The sequence below is a fragment of the Rhinolophus hipposideros genome (genome assembly GCF_964194185.1).
Source record: "Rhinolophus hipposideros genome assembly, chromosome: 23".
Lineage (NCBI taxonomy): Eukaryota > Metazoa > Chordata > Mammalia > Chiroptera > Rhinolophidae > Rhinolophus > Rhinolophus hipposideros.
The window spans coordinates 29,781,036-29,800,939 of NC_138069.1; the positions used below are offsets into that span (position 1 = coordinate 29,781,036).

The 19,904-nt window shown below is 40.8% G+C and overlaps 1 protein-coding gene across 2 annotated transcripts in view; it reads right to left on the minus strand.

Annotated features, from left to right (window-relative positions):
- Positions 1 to 4,453: 4,453 nt before the first annotated feature.
- Positions 4,454 to 19,904, minus strand: part of RNF145 (ring finger protein 145) — a 67,438-nt gene continuing 51,987 nt past the window's right edge. The window contains exons 12-13 of one of the 2 annotated variants that reach the window (XM_081035689.1): positions 19,023 to 19,116; positions 4,454 to 5,049 (exon numbers count right to left, since the gene is read on the minus strand). In XM_081035689.1, the coding sequence (XP_080891815.1) occupies positions 19,052 to 19,116 (65 nt within the window). In that variant the 3' untranslated portion in view covers positions 4,454 to 5,049; positions 19,023 to 19,051. Of the gene's footprint in view, positions 5,050 to 13,535; positions 15,143 to 19,022; positions 19,117 to 19,904 lie in introns of those variants that run through there. The other variant, XM_081035688.1, reaches the window with a different exon arrangement.

Consider the following 19,904-nt stretch of genomic DNA (forward strand, 5'->3'; position numbering starts at 1 on the left):
GCGGGCGGCCCTCTGCCAAGGCGTCGACTGACCGCCTGGAGTCGTGGGCGGGGTGAGGCCACGGCGCTGCGGCCGGAGGAGACGGACAGAAGTCGGTGGCGGCCCCGCGTCCTGGGAAAACGAGGGCCTGAGCCGGTCGCAGCTCCGCAGGGGCCCCCGCGCGGCGCTCAGACTCCCGCGGGTGGCGGGGCCACGCGGCCCGGCTTCCCTCGCGCAACACCCTGCCCGCGCCCCTCGAAGACCTCCGCGCGTTGCCCTCCCGGAGCGCGTGGGAGCAGCAGGCCAGGGGCGACCGGAAATCGGCCGTCCTCCCTTCTTGCTTTCAGCCATCTCTGGCAAGCCGCAGAGGGAAGGGGGCATTTTCCTGACCCAGATCCCTGCTTTCGACCCTCGCAGCTATAGAGTAGGCCCTGTTTGCTCGCCCCATCTGACAGACGTCTCCAGTCCCTGGCATCGCGCGTCCCCCCATATTACAGATAGTGAGGTTGAGGCTTAGGGAAGGACCAAGATACCCTCGAAAGCCAGGAGGTACAGATCAGGCAAACGCTGTGGGTGCTCTGTCCCGGGTTTGTGAGCTCTTACTCTGCCTAGGACGAGGGCTTGGGGCACGGGGTCCCAACAATCCTTTCCCGGATCCATTGAGCCTGCCCACTTTGTCGGGTTTCCCCTGGGCGGTCCCCACATAATAATAGATCTCATTTGTTGAAGGCTTTACTGGCAAAAACTCGTTGAATTCCCACAACAGACCAAAAAGGCAGGTAAGATCACCCCCATTTTACAGGCGAGGAAACGGACACCTTGATTGGAATGAGTCGACCTGTCCACGGCCCCACTGCTAATAAAGTAGCTGAGCTGTGATTACTTCCGAGCCTGTGCCCTGATCCTCATAGCCAGACCAGTCACCAAGCGGCTACGCGTATCTCCCGCATTCGCCTGGCGCTTGCCCCCCAACAGCCACAGATCCCTTCAGCTCTCAAGCCCCTGGATGTCCTGGATGACAGAAGGGCTTGGGTGCAAGTTGCCTCTTGAGGGCCGGCAGCAGACGGGACAGAGGAGGGGAAAGGGTTCTGAAAAGTCCTAAGGAGCTCACTGGATGCGCATCCCCGCGGTCAGATACAGACGCGCGTCCCTCAGGGCCGCCCGGGATAGGGCACCGCAGGGTCATGCCCGCTCCCGGCTCGGCTACGTTTGCTTTGCTGCGTGAACTCCAGTCACCCGCGTCTCCCGCTCCTAGCTGAGGTCTTAGAGCCCCAGGCGCAGGCAAAGTCGTCTAATTGAGATACACTAAACAGGAGACTTTTCGGGGATGCCTGCGACGCCCATGAGAGGGCAGAAATGTGGGTACCTGTGGATGTGTTTTAATGGAGGAGCACTATATGACCTTGGCACGACCGTAAATAGCGAAAAGTTAAAGTTATTCTGAGCCGGGAGGACACAGTCAGGGGCACTGCCCGAAAGGGTCTCCCGATCCGAGGTTGTCCCCGAGAGCAACCCCACCCCACCCGTGGTCCTTCCCTACTGTCCTCCAACCCCTGCGACTGGAGAATGATCAGGGAAGGGCCCTCGCTCCCTCAGGAGAAGGCGGCTCCACCGTGAGAAAAGGAAGTTCCCGGCTGTTTGGAAATTAGTATTGCTTCAATAATGCAAACCCGTGTGCACGCAACTGAGACCAGCAAAGATTTGGGGGTTGGGGGGAAGGAAACAGGAGTAGGCCTGTTTAGCAGGGGGGCAGGAGGAGTTGAGCAGACAAGCTCGAGATACCCAGGTAACAAAAAGTCCGCGCGTGTGTTTCCTTTGAGGCACAATTCACTATTCACTCCAACCGCTCGTTGGAGGTTTTTGTGAGCTACCGGGATGCACGTGATGTGAGTGTGCAAGTATGTTCGTATGAAAGAAGAGTGGCTGCATATTTGTGGACGAGTGCAGTACGAGCCTGTGTTGGTGAGCGACAGCGCGCACTTGGGTGCACGTGTGCACGTGCTTACGGAGGATTGTTGCACACAGGCGTGAGTACACGTGTGCATGTGTATAGTATATGCATGTGTCACGTGTCTCGTTTATAAGTGGGCGTCCGTGTACACAAATACGTGTGTTTGTGTGCAAGAGCATTGTACCCTTGGGTGAGCCTGGGCTCACAGGTGTTTCGTGTGTCCATGTGGGCATGTAAAACTCAGCAAAGAAGTCCCCCAAATCTCAGGTCCGGTCAAAGGAAAACGCGCAGGCACGACGCAGACTGAGCGCCCCAGGACAGGCGTCAAAATGTTGCTCCTTGGGCCTGCAGGTAGCAGGGAGCCCCCTATGGGGCGCGGCATCCGCCGGGAGGCAGCGGGTTAAAGCCCAGCTCGGCTCCGGGCTGGTGACGGGGCTTCGCACCGGGGCCCACAAACTACCTGGACTGCGCTCGCAATGATCCCTGCTGGACAGTTCCGCGCTCTACATTATTCCTCGCGGACAGTTTCTGATTATTGATGCCACTAAAAGAGAACCGCTTCCGTCTTATTCGCTTATGTATTTGTTATCTTTCTCACTGTCATTATTTGGCCGTGTGAAGATGGTGCCAACCCCACCGAGATCGTCCCGCCGCGGTTCTCTGAGGCCTCCCTCGGCGGGCAGAGACCCGCGAGCGCCCGACTCTTCTCCTTACGTAGAGCCACAGCGCCACCTCGCGACCTCCCAGCGTTTCTCTTGCAGGAGCCTCCAGGTTCCCCAAAACACGCCTTGCCGCCACACCTCAGTAGACGACTAGAAAGCCTACACCCCTCACCCCCTGGAGAAGCTCTGCTCCCCTTTCTATCACCGGCTCAAAAGTCACCTCTTCCATGAAACCTCTCCAAATCCATTCTAGGCAGTCACTGGTGCTTTTCCTTGATTATCACGTTGGACAGAAAATATTGTTTAAATGTCTCTCTCCCCTCCCTAATCGGGGAGCTCCCCCACGGTGAATATTGTTGCTTACAGTAATAACAATAAACATAATAACAAGAGCACATACTATGGAGTATTTACTGTGAACATACTATGGAGTATCTTAAGCAATATACTGTGCGAAGCACTCTACCACTCATTATCTCACTTAATTTTCCCAGGAAAACCATGAAGTAAGCATCAATATAATTTCGCAGTTTGCAGATGAAGCTAGAGCGTTCTTGTCCAAGGACACGTTGCAGAGCCCAACCCAACTGACGACAGAACCCACCTTTCTTAACTTTTATGCCTTGTAGACTTATTCAGCTCTATATCCGCAGGCGTTAAGACAGGACCTGGAACCGACTGGGCATTCATTTACTTATGAATAAATGAACCACTGCCGATTTAAATTCTTCTGCATGAGAGTTGGGCTAGAAAAACACAGCAATTATCAGATACCTTGATTGAAATGTTACCGAAAGATTATTTCATTACTAACTTGCTAGGTGATCTTGGTCAAGTCACTTCATTCTCAGTTTCTTTAGTTGTGGGAGTAAGGTTGCTCTAAGGATTAAGTGAGGAAAAACTGTGAAGTACTTGATACTGGTACAGTAGTCAATACTCAGTAAAAGTATGGTATTGATATAATTATTAATTACAGTTTAAAAAACTAAAGCACAAAACACAAAATTGACTTAACCCTATTCACATAGAATTCACCGTACCTCTGTATAAAATTATCTCACTGTTATATCTTCATTTTCATCTTGGATATAAAATATGTAATAAAATATGTTTAGTTTATTGTGGTTGGGGTGTTAATATTAACTCTGCTCTGTTATAAAATTTTAAGTGGCAGGGAGGAAAGATATAATTAAACAGTAAATCAGCATACTTTGACTTTCACCCTTTCCTCTTGCTTTGTAGATTTTTACCAAGAAAGATTTAAAGAAAGATTATAAAAGTGCTTATTATTCTGGAAAGTACAAAACTCTTATTTTTTAATTTAGGGGACATTCTGAGCTAGTTTGAGTTTTCCCCCACTTGAAACACTTTGTTGCTAGTAATATACTAAAAGTTTAAAAATATGTATCTAAGCAAATGATTGTATCCAAATAAAAGAAACAAATGAGCGTTGTTTAAACATATTCCAGACCTTCAGACATTTCCCCTAAAGGCTAACTTTTAAAGGTTCAGGGTTTCTTTTTAGAATGATCCATTAAACAATTTACTTCTATTAGCAATTTAAGTGAAAATGAACTTTTCTGTTTGATTGGGCTATAACTTTCCTACTATCAAATTATTTTAGAAAGACTGTTGACTAGTGTAGTCATGTCGTAAAGAAAGGATTTCTCCTCAGAGAAATGAGTCTAATAAAATTCACAAAAGGCATAAATGTGCCTCCCCCATTTAGATGGCCCACAACGCATTTCTAGAAACTTCATCCCAGCCCCAATTTAGTTTAAGTTCATTTGTATCTATTCTACGCAATACTCTTGTATGAAGATAAAGAAATGAGTTCAGGAAAACTTACCTGCAGCAAGTTAATGTGTTAAATAATTTTATTGTATAGCTGACAGATAGTTCATTATCTTGATTGGAGATTTGATTGATATTGCTGGTACGAGACACTGGCTTTTTAGGGCAGGGGGTCTGTTCTGTTTTCTTCTTTTTTATTCATAGTATAGTGGCCATTAGAGACGTTCACCAAAATTATGTTTTTTCTTCTTCCTGGTACATAGTAAGATCGAAGCATTCTGATCCTTCTGCATTTAGATGTGATTTGACAAACGAGGAATTAGCAAAAGTAGTATGTGTTAGTTATAGGCAGAAACTTTAAGATTCGTGCAATTCACCAAATCCCTTTATCCGTGTCACAGTTGCAGGCGACCCCCGGAGGGAGTTTTCCTTAGCCTAGCACTCTTTGCAAAGATAAGGTGGAGTAGGAACCCTCCAGCCCACAGTGGACATATAGCATGAATGGGAAATAATCTTTCGTTACTGTAAATCCCAGAGATTTTTTACGACAGCATAACCGAGCCTCTCCGGTCTAATATGCCTAGGAAGGTAATTCATCTTTCCTTTTCTTTTGGTGGACAGTGTGAAAATTCTTCTTCTAGAATGAAAAGTAGACTTCCACATCTAATTAAATAGAATAATCAGAGAAGGAAATCATTCAACCTGAAATCAGTATCTCATTTTCTTATTCAATTCATACATTTCCTGTGGGCCAAAATATTATTTAGAAAACCGTGACATGAGGAAAACAACTGAATTTCAGAAATGCTGAAAGGAATGTCAAAATCATTGCTGGACCTCCGCAAGAATTTCCAGGAGACCCGTGGCTCTCTTACAGACACACAATGAAGGGCATTTCATAAACTCTGATTAGAAAAGACTTTATTAGCAATTGTATGAGAGAACAGAGAAACATTTCTTCCTCCATTGTGTTCATTTCTATAAATTCAGGTTGGTGAAAGGGAAAATACCTGGCTAATGACCTTGTGTTTGTGGAACATGATCTAGGATGAGTCAGTTAACTTTTCCAGACCTTACTTTCTTCATCTGGAAAATAAGTGTTAGACAAGATCGAGATGCCATCCAGCTCTACTAAGCAAGGATTCTGAGATAGTTGGGTGATCGTCAGTTTTAGATGTCAATCTACAGTCTAAGACACTCCCTGTGCGCTTATTCTCAGCACTATTTTGTGAAACACTTTTAATTTTTTCATCCTAATCCCAACTTAAAACAACCACTTCTTAGGCAAGATAGTGCTTTTCTTCTTCAACCTCATTTTCCTTTTTTAATGTGGGAATCTGCTAGAAAAGTGGGCCATATAGATTTGAAGTCATGTAAAATGCTTTGTCATTTTCTAGCCAAGAGGGAAAATTTGCTTTTTTATTGGAGAACCATTCTTTTCAGGTTTCATTATCAGATCACCTAAGGAAATTTCTCGTGAATTTTCAGGAAACTTTTGTGAGAAAATATCGATCCTGTGACAAGTACTGTAGGGTAAAATCATTACTATCTGTGCTTTCTCTTTAGTGTGGTGTGATTGATTGCCAGATACAATACTGTTACTTTCATTTGGAAAATAATTTACAATTGAGGGAAGAGGTTTCACGTTCGTTATTACCTTGACTCTTCTCAACAAACCATACAACTGTCATTTCTCCTCCATTTCACAGGGGAGGAGCTGGGGTTTAGATCTGCCCATGCCATGTGGCTAGTAAGCAGCAGGGTTTGGCTGTAACCCAAGAGCCACAGCTTCCTATGAAATTAAGCTGTCTGCAACTTTCCTTGGAAATAAAAAGTGTCAAAACCAGGCCACAGGCCACCCATTTACGGATAGATGCAGGATACTTTCTGTTGCAGACACTATTGCTCTCACCTGATTCCCATTTTCTCTCTCCTCTGGGCAATCAAAGAGATTGTAGTCCCCTCCTTGAAACCAGGGGTGGCCATCAGACTTACTTCAGCCAGAGCATTTACTTGGAGGTGAGAACACCTCCACAGTTATCACTCCCCTCACCCAGAAGTATTACTGATGGTAGATTCATCAGTTTGGTCCTGCAGTCATGATCATGATGGCATCATGATCTTTCCCAGTATGCAACTGATTTAACGCAAGCAAGTGGGTTAAGCCACTGGGATCTGGGGCTTGCTTGTTACTGCAGCTTAACTTAATCTGTCCTGACTGGTACAGTTTCCTAATTCGAATTTAAGTCTTTTGTAAAACAGAACTATTTTCCTGTAAACCTGAGTCAGATACACATACCTATTAAAGAGAAAATATTCTCCTGGATCCCTTGTGTTTTATTTAAATTAAGTTTACTCTCTTCTGAAATTTGTACAAGCATAAAACTAGGGATAAATTCTTTATGCACATAAACACTTAAACAACTGTGAAACCAAATTTCAAAGTTAATGAAAAAGAAAAACCCCACAAAACCAAAGATTTATAAATGAGCAATAATAGAATGTGCTGGATGACATTGTTTTGTGGAAACTAAATTGCCACTCACATGTCAACATGGTTCAGAATTCAATAAAGTAGGTTCTTTGGGGGTGTGGCTTGTCTATATAATTATGCCCGGGGTAATATCTCAATTCTCCTACCACTTTTTCTTTGAACTACTACAAAGCATTTCTTAATTCATATGGGTAGGAAAAGCTTAAAGGAGTCATTTTACTATCAAATCTATCTCTGTCCCTTCTAAATAGCCCATGACAGTCAAGAATCACTGTTGGCACCAATATACATGAACTAAAATTGGAGATTGGAAATTTTGTGTCATTACTCAGTTTTAAAGTAATTACTCAGATAAGTCTGACTGTGCTTAACTTTTTAAGATTATCATTGAAGCAAAAACCCTAAACTTTTAAATTCCTATCAAAATCAAAGAATCTTTCCAGTTTCAAAAATATATTTCATATGTCACTAAAGTGTACATTTAAAAATGGCTGCAATGGCACATGTTATACATATTTTACCATGCTTTAAAAAAATTTTTTTCAGAAAAAATAGCACAGGCTTCAGAGCAAGATATTCTGCCAAATCCTCATTCCCACTGTTTTGATGCTGGGTGACCCTGAAGCAAGTTGCTTAACACCTCTGAACCTCAGGTACCTCATCTGCAAAATAGTACTGAACTTATCTTAAACTGTTTTGAGGAACAAAGAGATTAGAGTGAGTGAAAGAGTCTGGCTCAGTACCAGTCTGGAGAACTACTATGTGTTTTCCTTCTGAGCCATTGCTACGTTGCATTTCTCAGCTTCCTTGGCAGGTAGGTATGGCTTTATGGCTGAGTTCTGGCCAACAAAATGTAGGTGAAATTGATGGAAGACATAGTTCATGAAAACCTCCCACAAAATCTTCTACTCTTCTGCTGAATCAGAGAATCCAAGACAAGATTCAATGCTCTAGGGCAGGGCTTAGCAACCTTTTCTGTAAAGAACCTGATAGTCAATATTTGAGGGTTCATGGGCTAGGCAGTCTTTGTCACAAGTACTGCACTCCGCCATTGTACTGTGAGGGCAGCTATAAAGCCCAGATGATGCGTAATGAATGAGTGTGTGGGTATTCCAATAAAACTATATTTACGAAAAAAGTTTTACAAGACCAGTAGGTCCAATTTGGCCCATGAGCCATTGTTCTCTGACCCCTGTTCTAGGATGTGTCAGAATAATAAAGGAGAAGAAAGTAATAGAAGTCACTAACTGTATGAAGAAATAGTCTTTATACAAGCAAGACATAAAGTTCGATTATGTTAAGGCATTGAGCTTTGAGTGTGGTTTCGGCATTAACCTACTCTGATATTGGTAGAGGTGGGTCATCAAGAGGATGTGACCTGGATGAGCTTGACCTGGACGATCTGAGCTTCTCTACTCCCTCCCCTGACCTTGAGATGCACGTTTTGCCCTCTGTTCCCACATGTGCAGTCATAGAGCCTTCACAAAACATATTAGTGAAATAACTAAGATACCATCAGTAAAGAATCATGGGTATGGAGAAATTAATGAATGCAACATACATAGGGTGCCAAAAAAATGTATACATATTTTAAGAAAGGAAAAAAACTGTATTAAAATTACGCTGATAGTAACCACTTTGAGGACCCCTTGTGATTGCAGAAGACAAACATCACTTGTATTCATCTTTTGTTATTGACATATATTGAGTATTACAATCTTAATACAGTTTTTTCCTTTCTTAAAATGTGTACATTTTTGGGGCATCCTCTATATATGACATTCTGTTATAAGTTGTCATTGTCCCCTCTTTCCATTCCACTACCCTATTCCTAGACACATACCTGGGTTGTTATATGCCCATTCCAGATAGTCAGAGACACATTGGGGAGACAATTTGCCTGGGTAATGGGAATAGAGCTTGGTTAATTGGTTCATTTCATGTGAACAGCTCCCTCTTCAATAAGACCCTGGAACATATTGCAGAGTCAGCTTTGGGTTGTTGCTCAGCTACTGTGGAACAGCTCTCTATAGCCTGCCAATACCGCCAGTGCACTTTGGTATTTTTTACCCCTAATTTATAATCAGGGAGCCCAAGACCCAAAAGGGTTAAAGAACTTTTCCAAAATCGTATGCTGGCAACACCAGGAAACTAGGCCTGCCCGAGTTGGCTTCTGGTGCCTCTGGAATCTTTCCCACCCTCCCTACTTGAAATGTATTTGTTGGGGAACAATTAACCTCAGGATGAGTAATTTGTCACCATTCTGTGTGAGTTTCAAATTTTCCCATTACAAGAGGAAAATGAGAAAAATATGTCCTAGATAACACAGAGGAAAATGCTTCATTGTCTTAATTGCCTTTCTATTTCAATCAAGGAAAGCATTTAATTATTTCTGAACTACATTCAAAACTCTCTCTCAAGAATATTACTCTCCCCAGGTGAGTTAACCAAATCTGTGCAAAATATTTCTCAAGTCTGAATATTAATACCCAACATTTATTGAGCACTTTTTATATGCCAATGACTATTTAAATTCTTTCCAGTTATGATCTCATTCATTCCTCACAGCACATCTATATAGTGGAAACAGTCATTATTCTTCTCTAACAAATGAGAAAACTGAGGCACAGGGAGGTGAGAGAGTTGGTCTGAGTGCCAAAGGCAGTAAGCAGTGAAGTCCGCATTCAATCCCAGGCCACCCGCTGAGGCCACACTGCTCCCATCAGCACTCCACTAAGCCGACTGTGAAGAGATGTACTTTCCCCTTTGAGGACATGTGCAAAACCAATGCGGAAGAATCACCCGCAATGACTTGAGCCAGCTACTCAAGTATCATCCAGAACCTCAAGGCTCTGGAACTTGAGGTGGGTCATCTAGAGGCTACAGAGTGTGTGTGTGGGTGTGGGGGGGTGGGTGGGGGGTGTAAGAAGGGGGAAGGCAGAGTTTGTCTGGAGTCTTGCAAAATCTGAGGAAAGAAGCCTTCCTTCTGAACATCAGTGCCTGGTAAGGCCTGTGTGACATGCACTCAGTGCCTGCTCTGACTTCATTGCTGTGGGCAACCATGAGGGAAGGAAACAACTTTTCTGTGCTATGTATGTTACGGCCACTCTTCTTACCTCGCTTGACTTTTCAGAGAATGAAGAACAACTCACTCCATAGTTATACTCTAAAATGGAGTGGCATGAGCACGTGTGTGGTCTGCATAAAAAAAAATATATTTTTCCTGTGTGACGGACTGTACTCTTCAAAAAGCATATACTATAAAACAGAATAGAGACCAGGTTTTGATACAATGTGCCATAGCTGTGAGAAAGTTGATATTTGCAATTGTTTACAAGGATTTTAAATTTTACAATAGGCAAGCTTAGGACAATAAGAGCATATATATATATATATATATATTCTCAGGCTAAAGTGTTTTCTAATTTAGGTTAATTTTTTTGTTAGTCTTTACAGTAGTTTTAATAGCACAGTTATTTTTAAATATTTTAATGAAAATATTCTATTTCCTTAATTTGCATAAGGGTATATGCGAGAAAATGTTGATTTTTAAAAAATACAAAATATAGCCTCTATTCCTGATAAACAAAAGCAATTGTTGATTCTTTAATTGTATGCCTTTGAAGTCTTCTATTAACAAGCCTGATCATTTGTTCAAATAAATCCATTTTATCTACAGGAAATATGTTAACACTTAAAAAAGACTGTATTAGCTCAGCTTCTAATATTAAGATTTGCGGAAATGATACAACCTTGAGACATGCCAGCAGTTGTTCTTTAATAAAAATTTGAACCATAGTCTTACACAACTGCAATTAGGTAAGATATCTAAACCAAGTTTACTGTCCTTTGCACTACTCCACAGCCACATGGTACTACACAGACCTTTAAGCCCCCAAATTCCATTATCTTCTGAGGATACCATGGCAACTTGGACATATTTAAGAATATGAGAGACTAAAAACAATATCACTGAGCTTCCAGTTCCTGATCGTGGCAGCTATATCATTCAGAACACTCCCACACACATACATACACACATACACACTGCCACACACTGATGTAAATATTTTCGAAACCACCTGAAAAGGACTGAAGAGCTAAAACAACATTTAGCTCTAAAACAAAGTTCCCAAGCCAATTTTTGGAGAAAGACCTGTAACCAGAGAGGTCAATGGAATGAATATTAGGCACTAAAGCACTTGTTCCCCAAAGCACTCCTGGTTTTTGTTGTTGTTGCTGTTCAGTTGGGCTTCTACACAGAGGCTGCATGGCAGGGGGCGGGGGGTTAAGGGGTTGGGGGGTGGAAGACAGCAAAGGTCAGGGCTTAACACCCATGCAAGGTGAAAATTTTTAGGAGACCTCCTCACATTAAGCTGGAATTTGAAAGAGCTCCATTTTCAACATCAAGGCCAAGGGTAGTCTAAACCTATCCCTCTTTCCCTACGCTGGGGGCCTTTTGGCCCCGGATTGGCCCTTAGGAAGATTTGTAAGGAGGCGGTGAGGCCCAGATACTCACAGCCTGACATGGCTCAGAAATCTCAAATAGTGAAATGGTTTAAGGTGGCTCCTACTGGTACTGCACCCAAACACCTGACAGAGCAAAGCTCTGACAGCAAAGCACCCAGGTACAAAGCACCCAGCAAAGCTTCTCAGGGGCAGGGTATCTGGGCCAACACTGGGTTATCCCTACAAATAACTTTATCAGGACAAAGAAAGCAAGCAGCCAAGGATTAGCAGGAACAGAAGGAAACACCATTACATCATGAGAGTTAGCAGAACCAACAGAAACCAGAAACACGTGTTTGTGCTTGGAAAGCATCAGACAGTCACAGGTACCAGGGGTTAGAACTTCAGTACATCTTTTGGGGGGAGACACAATTCAACCCATAAATAATGCAACAAAAATTGTAGAACTATAGTGGTACTTCCAAACTAGTAGAAGAAAGGAATCAAATAATTATGAATACTGAAGATTAAAAATAATATTAATATCCAAACCTAACAGGAACAGAATGAGAAAGGAATGTGACATTAACGCAGATTTTTAAAAATTCTGAACGGAATATTAACAAATTGAATTCACAGTATAAAAGGATTATGTCTCATGAACAAGTAGGGGTTAGCCTTCGATTTTGAGGTTGATGTAACATAATGAAAATCACGTACTATAATTCGTCACAACAGATCAAAAGAAAAATCATATTATCATCATCATGACAGAGAAAATAGCAGTTGATACAGATAGTAATAGTACCTACCTCCTTGGGCTGTTGTGATAATAAAATTAATTCAGATGAAACACTTAAGATGGTGCCTGGCACACAGCAAACACTCAATAAAATGTTACCTATTATCACTATTTATAAACTCTAACAGGCATGTCACCTACATATGCAGAAGGCATCCAAATGACCATTATATAAATAAGAAAGTGCTCACCTTCATTAGGATTCAGGCAAATACAAAATAAAACCAGAATAAGATCAAATAAGCAAGAGTCAAAAAGTCTGACCACACCACATGTTGCCTAATACATACAGGAACTCTCATAAACTACTCACAAGTATAACCATTTTGGAAAGCCATTCGGCATTGGGTATACAATTTTTTACCTTATAATCCAGAAATTCCACTCCTAGGTATGTACTGTACAGAAATGCATGTGAAGCCAAACTATCACTCCAGGAATAAATCCTACTTGGTCATAGTGTATAATCCTTTTTACATGTTGATAAATTCAACTTACTAATATTTTGTTAAGAATTTTTGTATCTATGTTCATGAGGGAAATGGGTCTGTCGTTTTCTTTTTTTGTGTGAGGTCTTTGTCTAGTTTTGCTAACAGGATAACAGTGGCCTCATATGATGAGTTTAGAAGTGTTCTTTCCTGTTCTATTTTTGGAAAAAGTGTGTGAAGGATTGATATTATTTCTTCTTTAAATACTTGATAGAATTTTCCAGTAAAAATAATCTGGTTCTGGACCTTTCTCTGTGGGAATATTTTTAATGGCTAATTCAACAGGTGTACTTCTCTTTTTTAAAAAAATTGGGGGTGCATTGTGTTTATACAGGTGTCGTGACAAGTGTTAAAGTCTTGTGTTCTCCACACAAGCTTTTTCCCCTTTTTTAAAAGTTGTAATAAAATATACATAACATAAAATTTATCCTCTTGACCATTTTTAAGTGTATAGTTCAGTAATGTAAGTATATTTACTTTGTTGTATAACCAATCTCCAGAACTTTTTTCATCTTGTAAAATTAAATGTCTATACCCATGAAACAACAACAGATTGTGGTATGCTTTCGGTCAATTTCCAGAGCACTGAAACAGTTGTTTCTGATATTTTGACCAACTTAACGCTTGTTTTTTTTAAGGATAAGATTTGTCATCCTCCCCACTCCATCATGCCAGAAATTAGAAGTTGAAACACATAACCTTGATTGAAATAATCAGGGTGCAAAAAGCAATACAGTTTCATTCTAGTTACATCTAGTTCCAAGTTCAGGCAAGACTAAACTACCCGGTGTATAGGTGGTAATACTATGAACAAAAGCAAGAGAATGATTGTCACATAAGTGAGGAGAGTAGCTACCTCATGGAGAAGGAAGGGGTTGTGGTTGGAAATGGATACACGGGTGCAGGGATGGTTTCTGGGGTGCCAATACTATTTTATTTCTTGATCTGGAGGTTAACAAATGCTCACTTTATAACCATTTATTAAACTATATATGTATATAAAATGATTGGTTCACAGGTACATATGTATGTCAAAATTTATCCAATATTACACTTTAAATATGTACAGTATATTACATTTAAATTATACCTTAATAATGCTTTTAAAAACAGCTCCAGGTTAAAAAAAAAATCTACATGTCCCACTCTTTCTTGGAAAACAGATTTGGCAACCCTATATTAACTCCACCATTAGTACGACTACCATCAACAGCTACTGGAGGAGTGAGCATGGCCCGTGTGACAGGAAGTGTCACTCTCTTAGCAAGGTTAGACGGCACATGTTTTCTGGCTATTCCTCCTTCCTTGAAGAACAGCCTCCAGTTTCCCTGGTGGGGAATTACCTCTCCTCTATCGTGGCAGCCTTGACTTAACAATAAACCTGGACAAAGGGTGGTCACATCGTGACTTAGAATGACCCAGACTCCCTCCCTCAGCACCCTCTTCTCTGCAGTGGTAAGAGGGTGGAGTCGGGGAGACAACGCAAAGCTGATGCCCCTAGTGGTTGTTTCTGTGGTAGCCTTATGCTTTCTGTGGAGAAGGAATGGGACTGGCAACGTGGTGGAGGGCAAGATTCGGGGGACCACTTTAAACCACCTCTGCATAGCATTTTGAAAAAGGATCAGAAGTCTCAACTGCCTGGACTAAGAATTGGGGTTTGGAGGCAGTTTAAAGCTCCCCCCAGCATCCCCTTGAAGTCACCAGTGGGTAACACTTAAAGACACTGCCCATCAGCATCTGGTACCCAGAGCCCCAGAATCAGTATGATTTCTGACCCTGCAGAGCCTGGTTCTTTGGCTGTTTTGTTTTTGGTTCCTGTTTTCAAATTCCATGAGCGACCTTTTATTAATACAATGAATACCCGTTTTTGGTTTAACTTGCCCAGAGTTGGTTTCTATTACTTGCACGCAGAAGGCTGATACAGTGGGGACTCAAGCCCCAAATGGGATGAGGGCTCTTTAAAGCCTCTTTCGATGCTGTGGTCCTAAGATAAGCACAAATATAATTAGGCCTCTCTCGTTGGAATCAATAGTTATAGATGCTGGGAAGACAATATTTGGCTCCGTATCTTAAATAGACATATTGGCTGTAGACACTTTAAAACAATGAGATAAAGTATAATTTGCAGCCGTGGGGATATACTGGGGATATCGCTCCAGAAATGGGCTCAAAATACACTTACTAGAGATATTCAGCAAACGTTGGAAGGAGGTTCTGCCAGAATACTGTCATCCATTAAGACTTATGTCAACACATAGTAAAACAATTGAGTGAACGTTGGGGGCTACAACCATAAAGTAAACATAAAGAGGATAATGAAATCATAAACATTAATCAGCAACAGAAACAAATGGGGCTGGAGGAAACCTGAAGAATTCTTTAGCAAATCTCAAGTAAGTCTCTCACCAGAAAACGATCATGCTTCATATGTGATTCTTCACCAGTATCATTAGTGTGTCTCATGAAATCTTATAATATCTGCTCACCCTGGTTTGAATCTCAGTATATGTACAGCAATGAACACTGAGAAAAAACACAAAAACAAACCAACCAATAAAAAACAGGTGTCCTTACTCTGAATTGGGGTGGGTGAGTGGTAAGAGTACAGTTCTACAGAATTTGGTATAGAAAACGAGTTTCTACTGATTCATGATCAACCTTTTATGCAAATTTCCTCTGAGAAGAAATCTCTCAAGTTTTTGCAGATAGGAACCGTGTTTCGTGCAAGACAAAAAGCATTCTGTTTTGCTGAACTGTGAAATTGACCTCTCAGCTTTTCGGCTTCTAATGGCAAATTAAATCCACCTTGCCAAGAAAAGGAAATTATGAAAAAATAACTATAATGCAGAAAATAATTGGTGTATCGATCTTTATGCATTTCCTGGTTCTTTTACCTTCTAATGGTTTTCCTAAATGGTGACACGGGCATTAAGAAAACAAAACATATTTGATGGAAATTCTTGGCCTTCCCCTTTTTAAATTATTTAGTAACATTGGGTAGCTAAGAAATTGTCTCAACTCCTATAAAACCCCCTATGCTAATTGCGGCCAGCAAATTAGTAATTATAATAGATTATACAAAGCAGGAAAAAGCTACACTAATGTTAGGGAGTAAAGCTTGCAATTAAATGGCTCAGCCTTAGACGTCTTCACTCTGAATCTCTGTGAAGAATGAAGCAAAAAACCTCTGCACCAAAATTGAAGGGGACCAGTTTTCTGATTGTGTCCTAGGGGATTTGGATAAAGCTCAAGCAATTTGAAGCATCCCCTCAGGTTGTACTCAGCAGAATTCCTGACCTCTGCCACATCCTATCTATCATAAGCCTTTATCAGGAGAAGATGCCAAATCACAAGCCATTTGGTGGCACATAATTGCTTCGACATTGACAGCACAGGGATATGTATCATCTCCTCTGTTTAAAAGGGAGTGAGCATTTTAAATGGAAGAAGACTGAATATAAAAGCAAATTTAAATAAACACTAAAGGGAGTTAAACTGAAACTAAACTGAAAGGAACATCAAAATAAAATGAAAGCTCAAATACAGATTGAAGAAAAAGATGAATAATGTATGATTCCTAATCACACACTTTCTGGTCTATTAGAAATATTGAAGAATTAAGAAAAAGAGCGAAGAAAAGAAAGGAAGGAAAGGAGGGAGAGAATACTAAAACTTAGAACAGCTTATGAAAACATGGTTGTAGATGGTATATGAAATATTGTGGTCAGTTTTGTGGATACAGAATTAAATAATACTGAACCGCAAAGCCAGAAAGTTCTTCTGTTCTCAGTCTCAATTCTTTTGCTTACATCAAAAGGAAAGTCTCAAGGCTAGTGTGTCTTCGACTTCTCTTTCACACCTCGCTTAAAAAAGGAAACAAAAAGAGCTGGCCAGAAGCTTTGAGCCTTTGGCAGACAATAGCTTCTAGCTCCAATTGTTTTTCTTATATTTATTTTTGTGGTTACCTTCTATTTAAGGGAAGTTAACTGGTTTCCATTTGTGGTCAGCCTATAAATTATTTTTCTTTATTTACATTTTTAAAAACTGAGTCAACTTAAAGATAAACATTAGATCAATTAGAGTACTGGGTGAAAGACAAAAACAAAGAAAACCAATAGTGGGTCTAACATGGTTGGGCGAAAATCTTACCAAGGGTACTGGAATGATTTTAGTTAAGAAAATATTAGTTTAAAATCATAGATTAAAGATATTAGGAGCAGGCAATTCAAATATCATTTTACACATGAGGAAACCAAGGTCCAGAGACAGGGTAGAAATTATCAGGATTCCACATTACAGTTTGTATGACAGAGACAGGTATGAACCCAAGAAGTCTGTGTCCTTCTCCATGGCTTTCACCATTATTTAACTTGCAGGCTTCTCAAAAGCTATATGTGTTGGACTTGGCTAAATGTGTCCAGTCTGCAAAGGTATCCAAGTAAAGAGGTAGGCCACAAAGGAATTCATATTCTTTACCAAAATTAGTATTTTTTGCAATTTGCTAAACCACAGTGACATCTAGTGGTGTTCTTTGATAATGCAAGTTGGTCATTAAAAAGCAAACCTTATTTTGTACAATATCTCTGTTTGGGTTTGTTTGTTTCCTCATGAATAGATTTATTTTTAACAGGAATACCACCAAAGTAAAGTTGTATTCTCCCTTAGTGCATCATATCAAGAAGCAGATGATGATGGTTTGTCCCATTTTTGGTGATTTAACTTTGATTACTTGGTTAACACGCTATCTACCAGATTACCCCACTGTTCAGTGACTGTCCTTTGCTTTCTAATCAATAACTGATTTGTGGAGCAGTATTTTGAAGGTATATTAATATGCATTTCCTCTTCAAACTTTCATTTGCTACTTCTACTATTCATTGATAATTCTTGCCTGAATCAAATATTTCTCTAATTCTGTCATTCCTTTCTACATTTTTATTGGTTATCATGTTACTGAAAGAAGAGTTTTCCCTTTGCTCTTATTTATTTATGTTTGTACTTATTAATATGGACTCATGAATTCTTACATCATCTATAATATACGATACATAATCTAGATACCATTCATAATCCATAATCTATAGCTATTTATTTTCCTCAAAAATATAAATGTCATGAAAGTCAAAAAAAGTAGGAGGAATTATTCCAGATCAAGGAGGCTGAAGAGATACAACTCAATGTTAGGCATACTTCTGGATTCGATTCTGCGTGGGGTATGGGGGAAAGAGCTGTGGACGGCTATCAAGGACATTAGTGAGATAACGTGAAATTTGAATAATCCTGTGAATTCGATACTGTGAATTAAATGATGATACTGTACCAGGGGTAAATTTTCTGTTTTGATCATTTTACTGTCCTTGTCTTAGAAAATGCAAAACATTTAGGGGTAAAGTGGCATTATGTCTGCAGCTTATTCTCAAGTGGTTAAAAAATAATGTGTGTGCGTGTGTGTGCGTGTGAGTGTGTGTGTGTGTGTGTGTGTTGAGAGAGAAATTGATAAGTAAATGTGGCAAAATGTTAATTGGTGAATCTGGGTGAAGAGTACGTAGGGGTTCTTGTACTCTTCGAGCAACTTTGCTGTAAATTTGAAATTATATCAAAATAAAAATGACCAAAAAAGGGAAAATAAGGTTTTAAGGAATTTTTTTTAAGTCTTACTTTAAAAAAATGAAAAAGAGCAATATAAGCAAGTAAACTTATACCTAAAGGCTTGAGAATTTGCAAGTCTCAGCTGTTTCTTTTCACTGCTACACACAGTTTGAGATAAAGCCCCACTCTTTTCATTAGGGAATTATCGTGCTAGTCAAGGAAATCTAGTATAATTTACTAGTTTAAATTCCCCAGATGTCTGAAGAATTCCTCAAAGGCACACATATTTTTATAAAAGCTCACACAATTAATATCACATACAAAAGATTTTTATCTAAGTTGGGTTCCGGCATTGAACTCAACCAACCAGCTGTGCTTACCCTTAACGTGGAATAGAAGAAGCTGGCTATGAAAAAAGAAATGCTGTAAAATATAATTCTCTTCATCGTAAATGGAACAAAAAATGGAATGCTGGTGCGATGGCAGTTAGAGAGAGTGACTCACCGACGTGGGGGACGTCGATGAGAGCATTGTACAAAGAGGAAGATAAAATAAAAAATAATCTCAGGTTTTGGAACTAAATAGCTGTGGAGGAGAATCATAGCTGTGGAACTAACCAGCTGCGTGGTCTGTGAGGTAAATTTATTTGACCACTATGAACCTTAGCGTCCTCGTCTGCAGAATCAGAACTGTTTTGAGTGGCTGTTGTATACCTGGCACGGTAAATGACGACTGTACTGGAGGTCCTGAGCCAAGCGTGGAGGACAGTGGGTAATGGACACTGCGTGACTGTTGGGGCACCCTCAGCTCTTACCTGAACAGCCGCAGCCTCTTATCAGGGCTCTAAATTCCACTCTTGTTCTCCTTCCAATCCATTTTCCACACAGCACAGCAGGAGCACGGGCTTCCTAAAAGACAAATCTTCAGCTCAAAGTCCTAATTGGTGCACCAGCGCCTTTGTGACCCCGTGACCTTGTCCCCAAGTATCTCTCTAGCCTCGGTCATGATGCCCCTTCCCACCCTCTTCCCTCTGTCTCCTCCACTCTCTCAGCTCTAGTGTTGTCCAATAGACTTGTGCAACGATGACCGTGTTCAATACCTCCAAGGTCCGATATGGTAGTGACTAGCCAGCCACACATGGCTATTGAGCACATGAAATGGCTAATGTGACTGAAAAACTGAGTATTTAATTTTTGAAATTTCTTTTTAAATTTAAATAACCCTGTGTGGCCAGTGGCTGGAAAGAGCAGACACAGAAACCTTCCTTGTGCAAGTAATGCTCTATTTAAGAGCAGTAACACATTAGCTATGCCCTCTGCTTTCCACTGACAGATGTGCAAGGTGTTTTTCTCTCTGCCTTTGACCATTCATTAATCCAATGGGTGGAGGGCATTGATGGTTGGTCACAGACCATAATTCATCTCGTTAATATTGTTTGGTTTGGCCTTCACACCATTTAAAAAATGGAGCCAACATATTAAATGGAAGAGACTTCACAGACACTATGGTTTCCTGGATGCTCTGGAACATGCGGCCACGCTGGACCCACATTCACTTCTGCTCAGCAGTAATCAGCTCAACTCCTTCCAATATGGTAGCCACCAGTGACATGTGGCTATTTAAATTTAATGGAAATTAAATTTAAAATTCAGTTCTCAGTCTCACTAGATACATTTCAAGTGCTGGAGAGCCACAG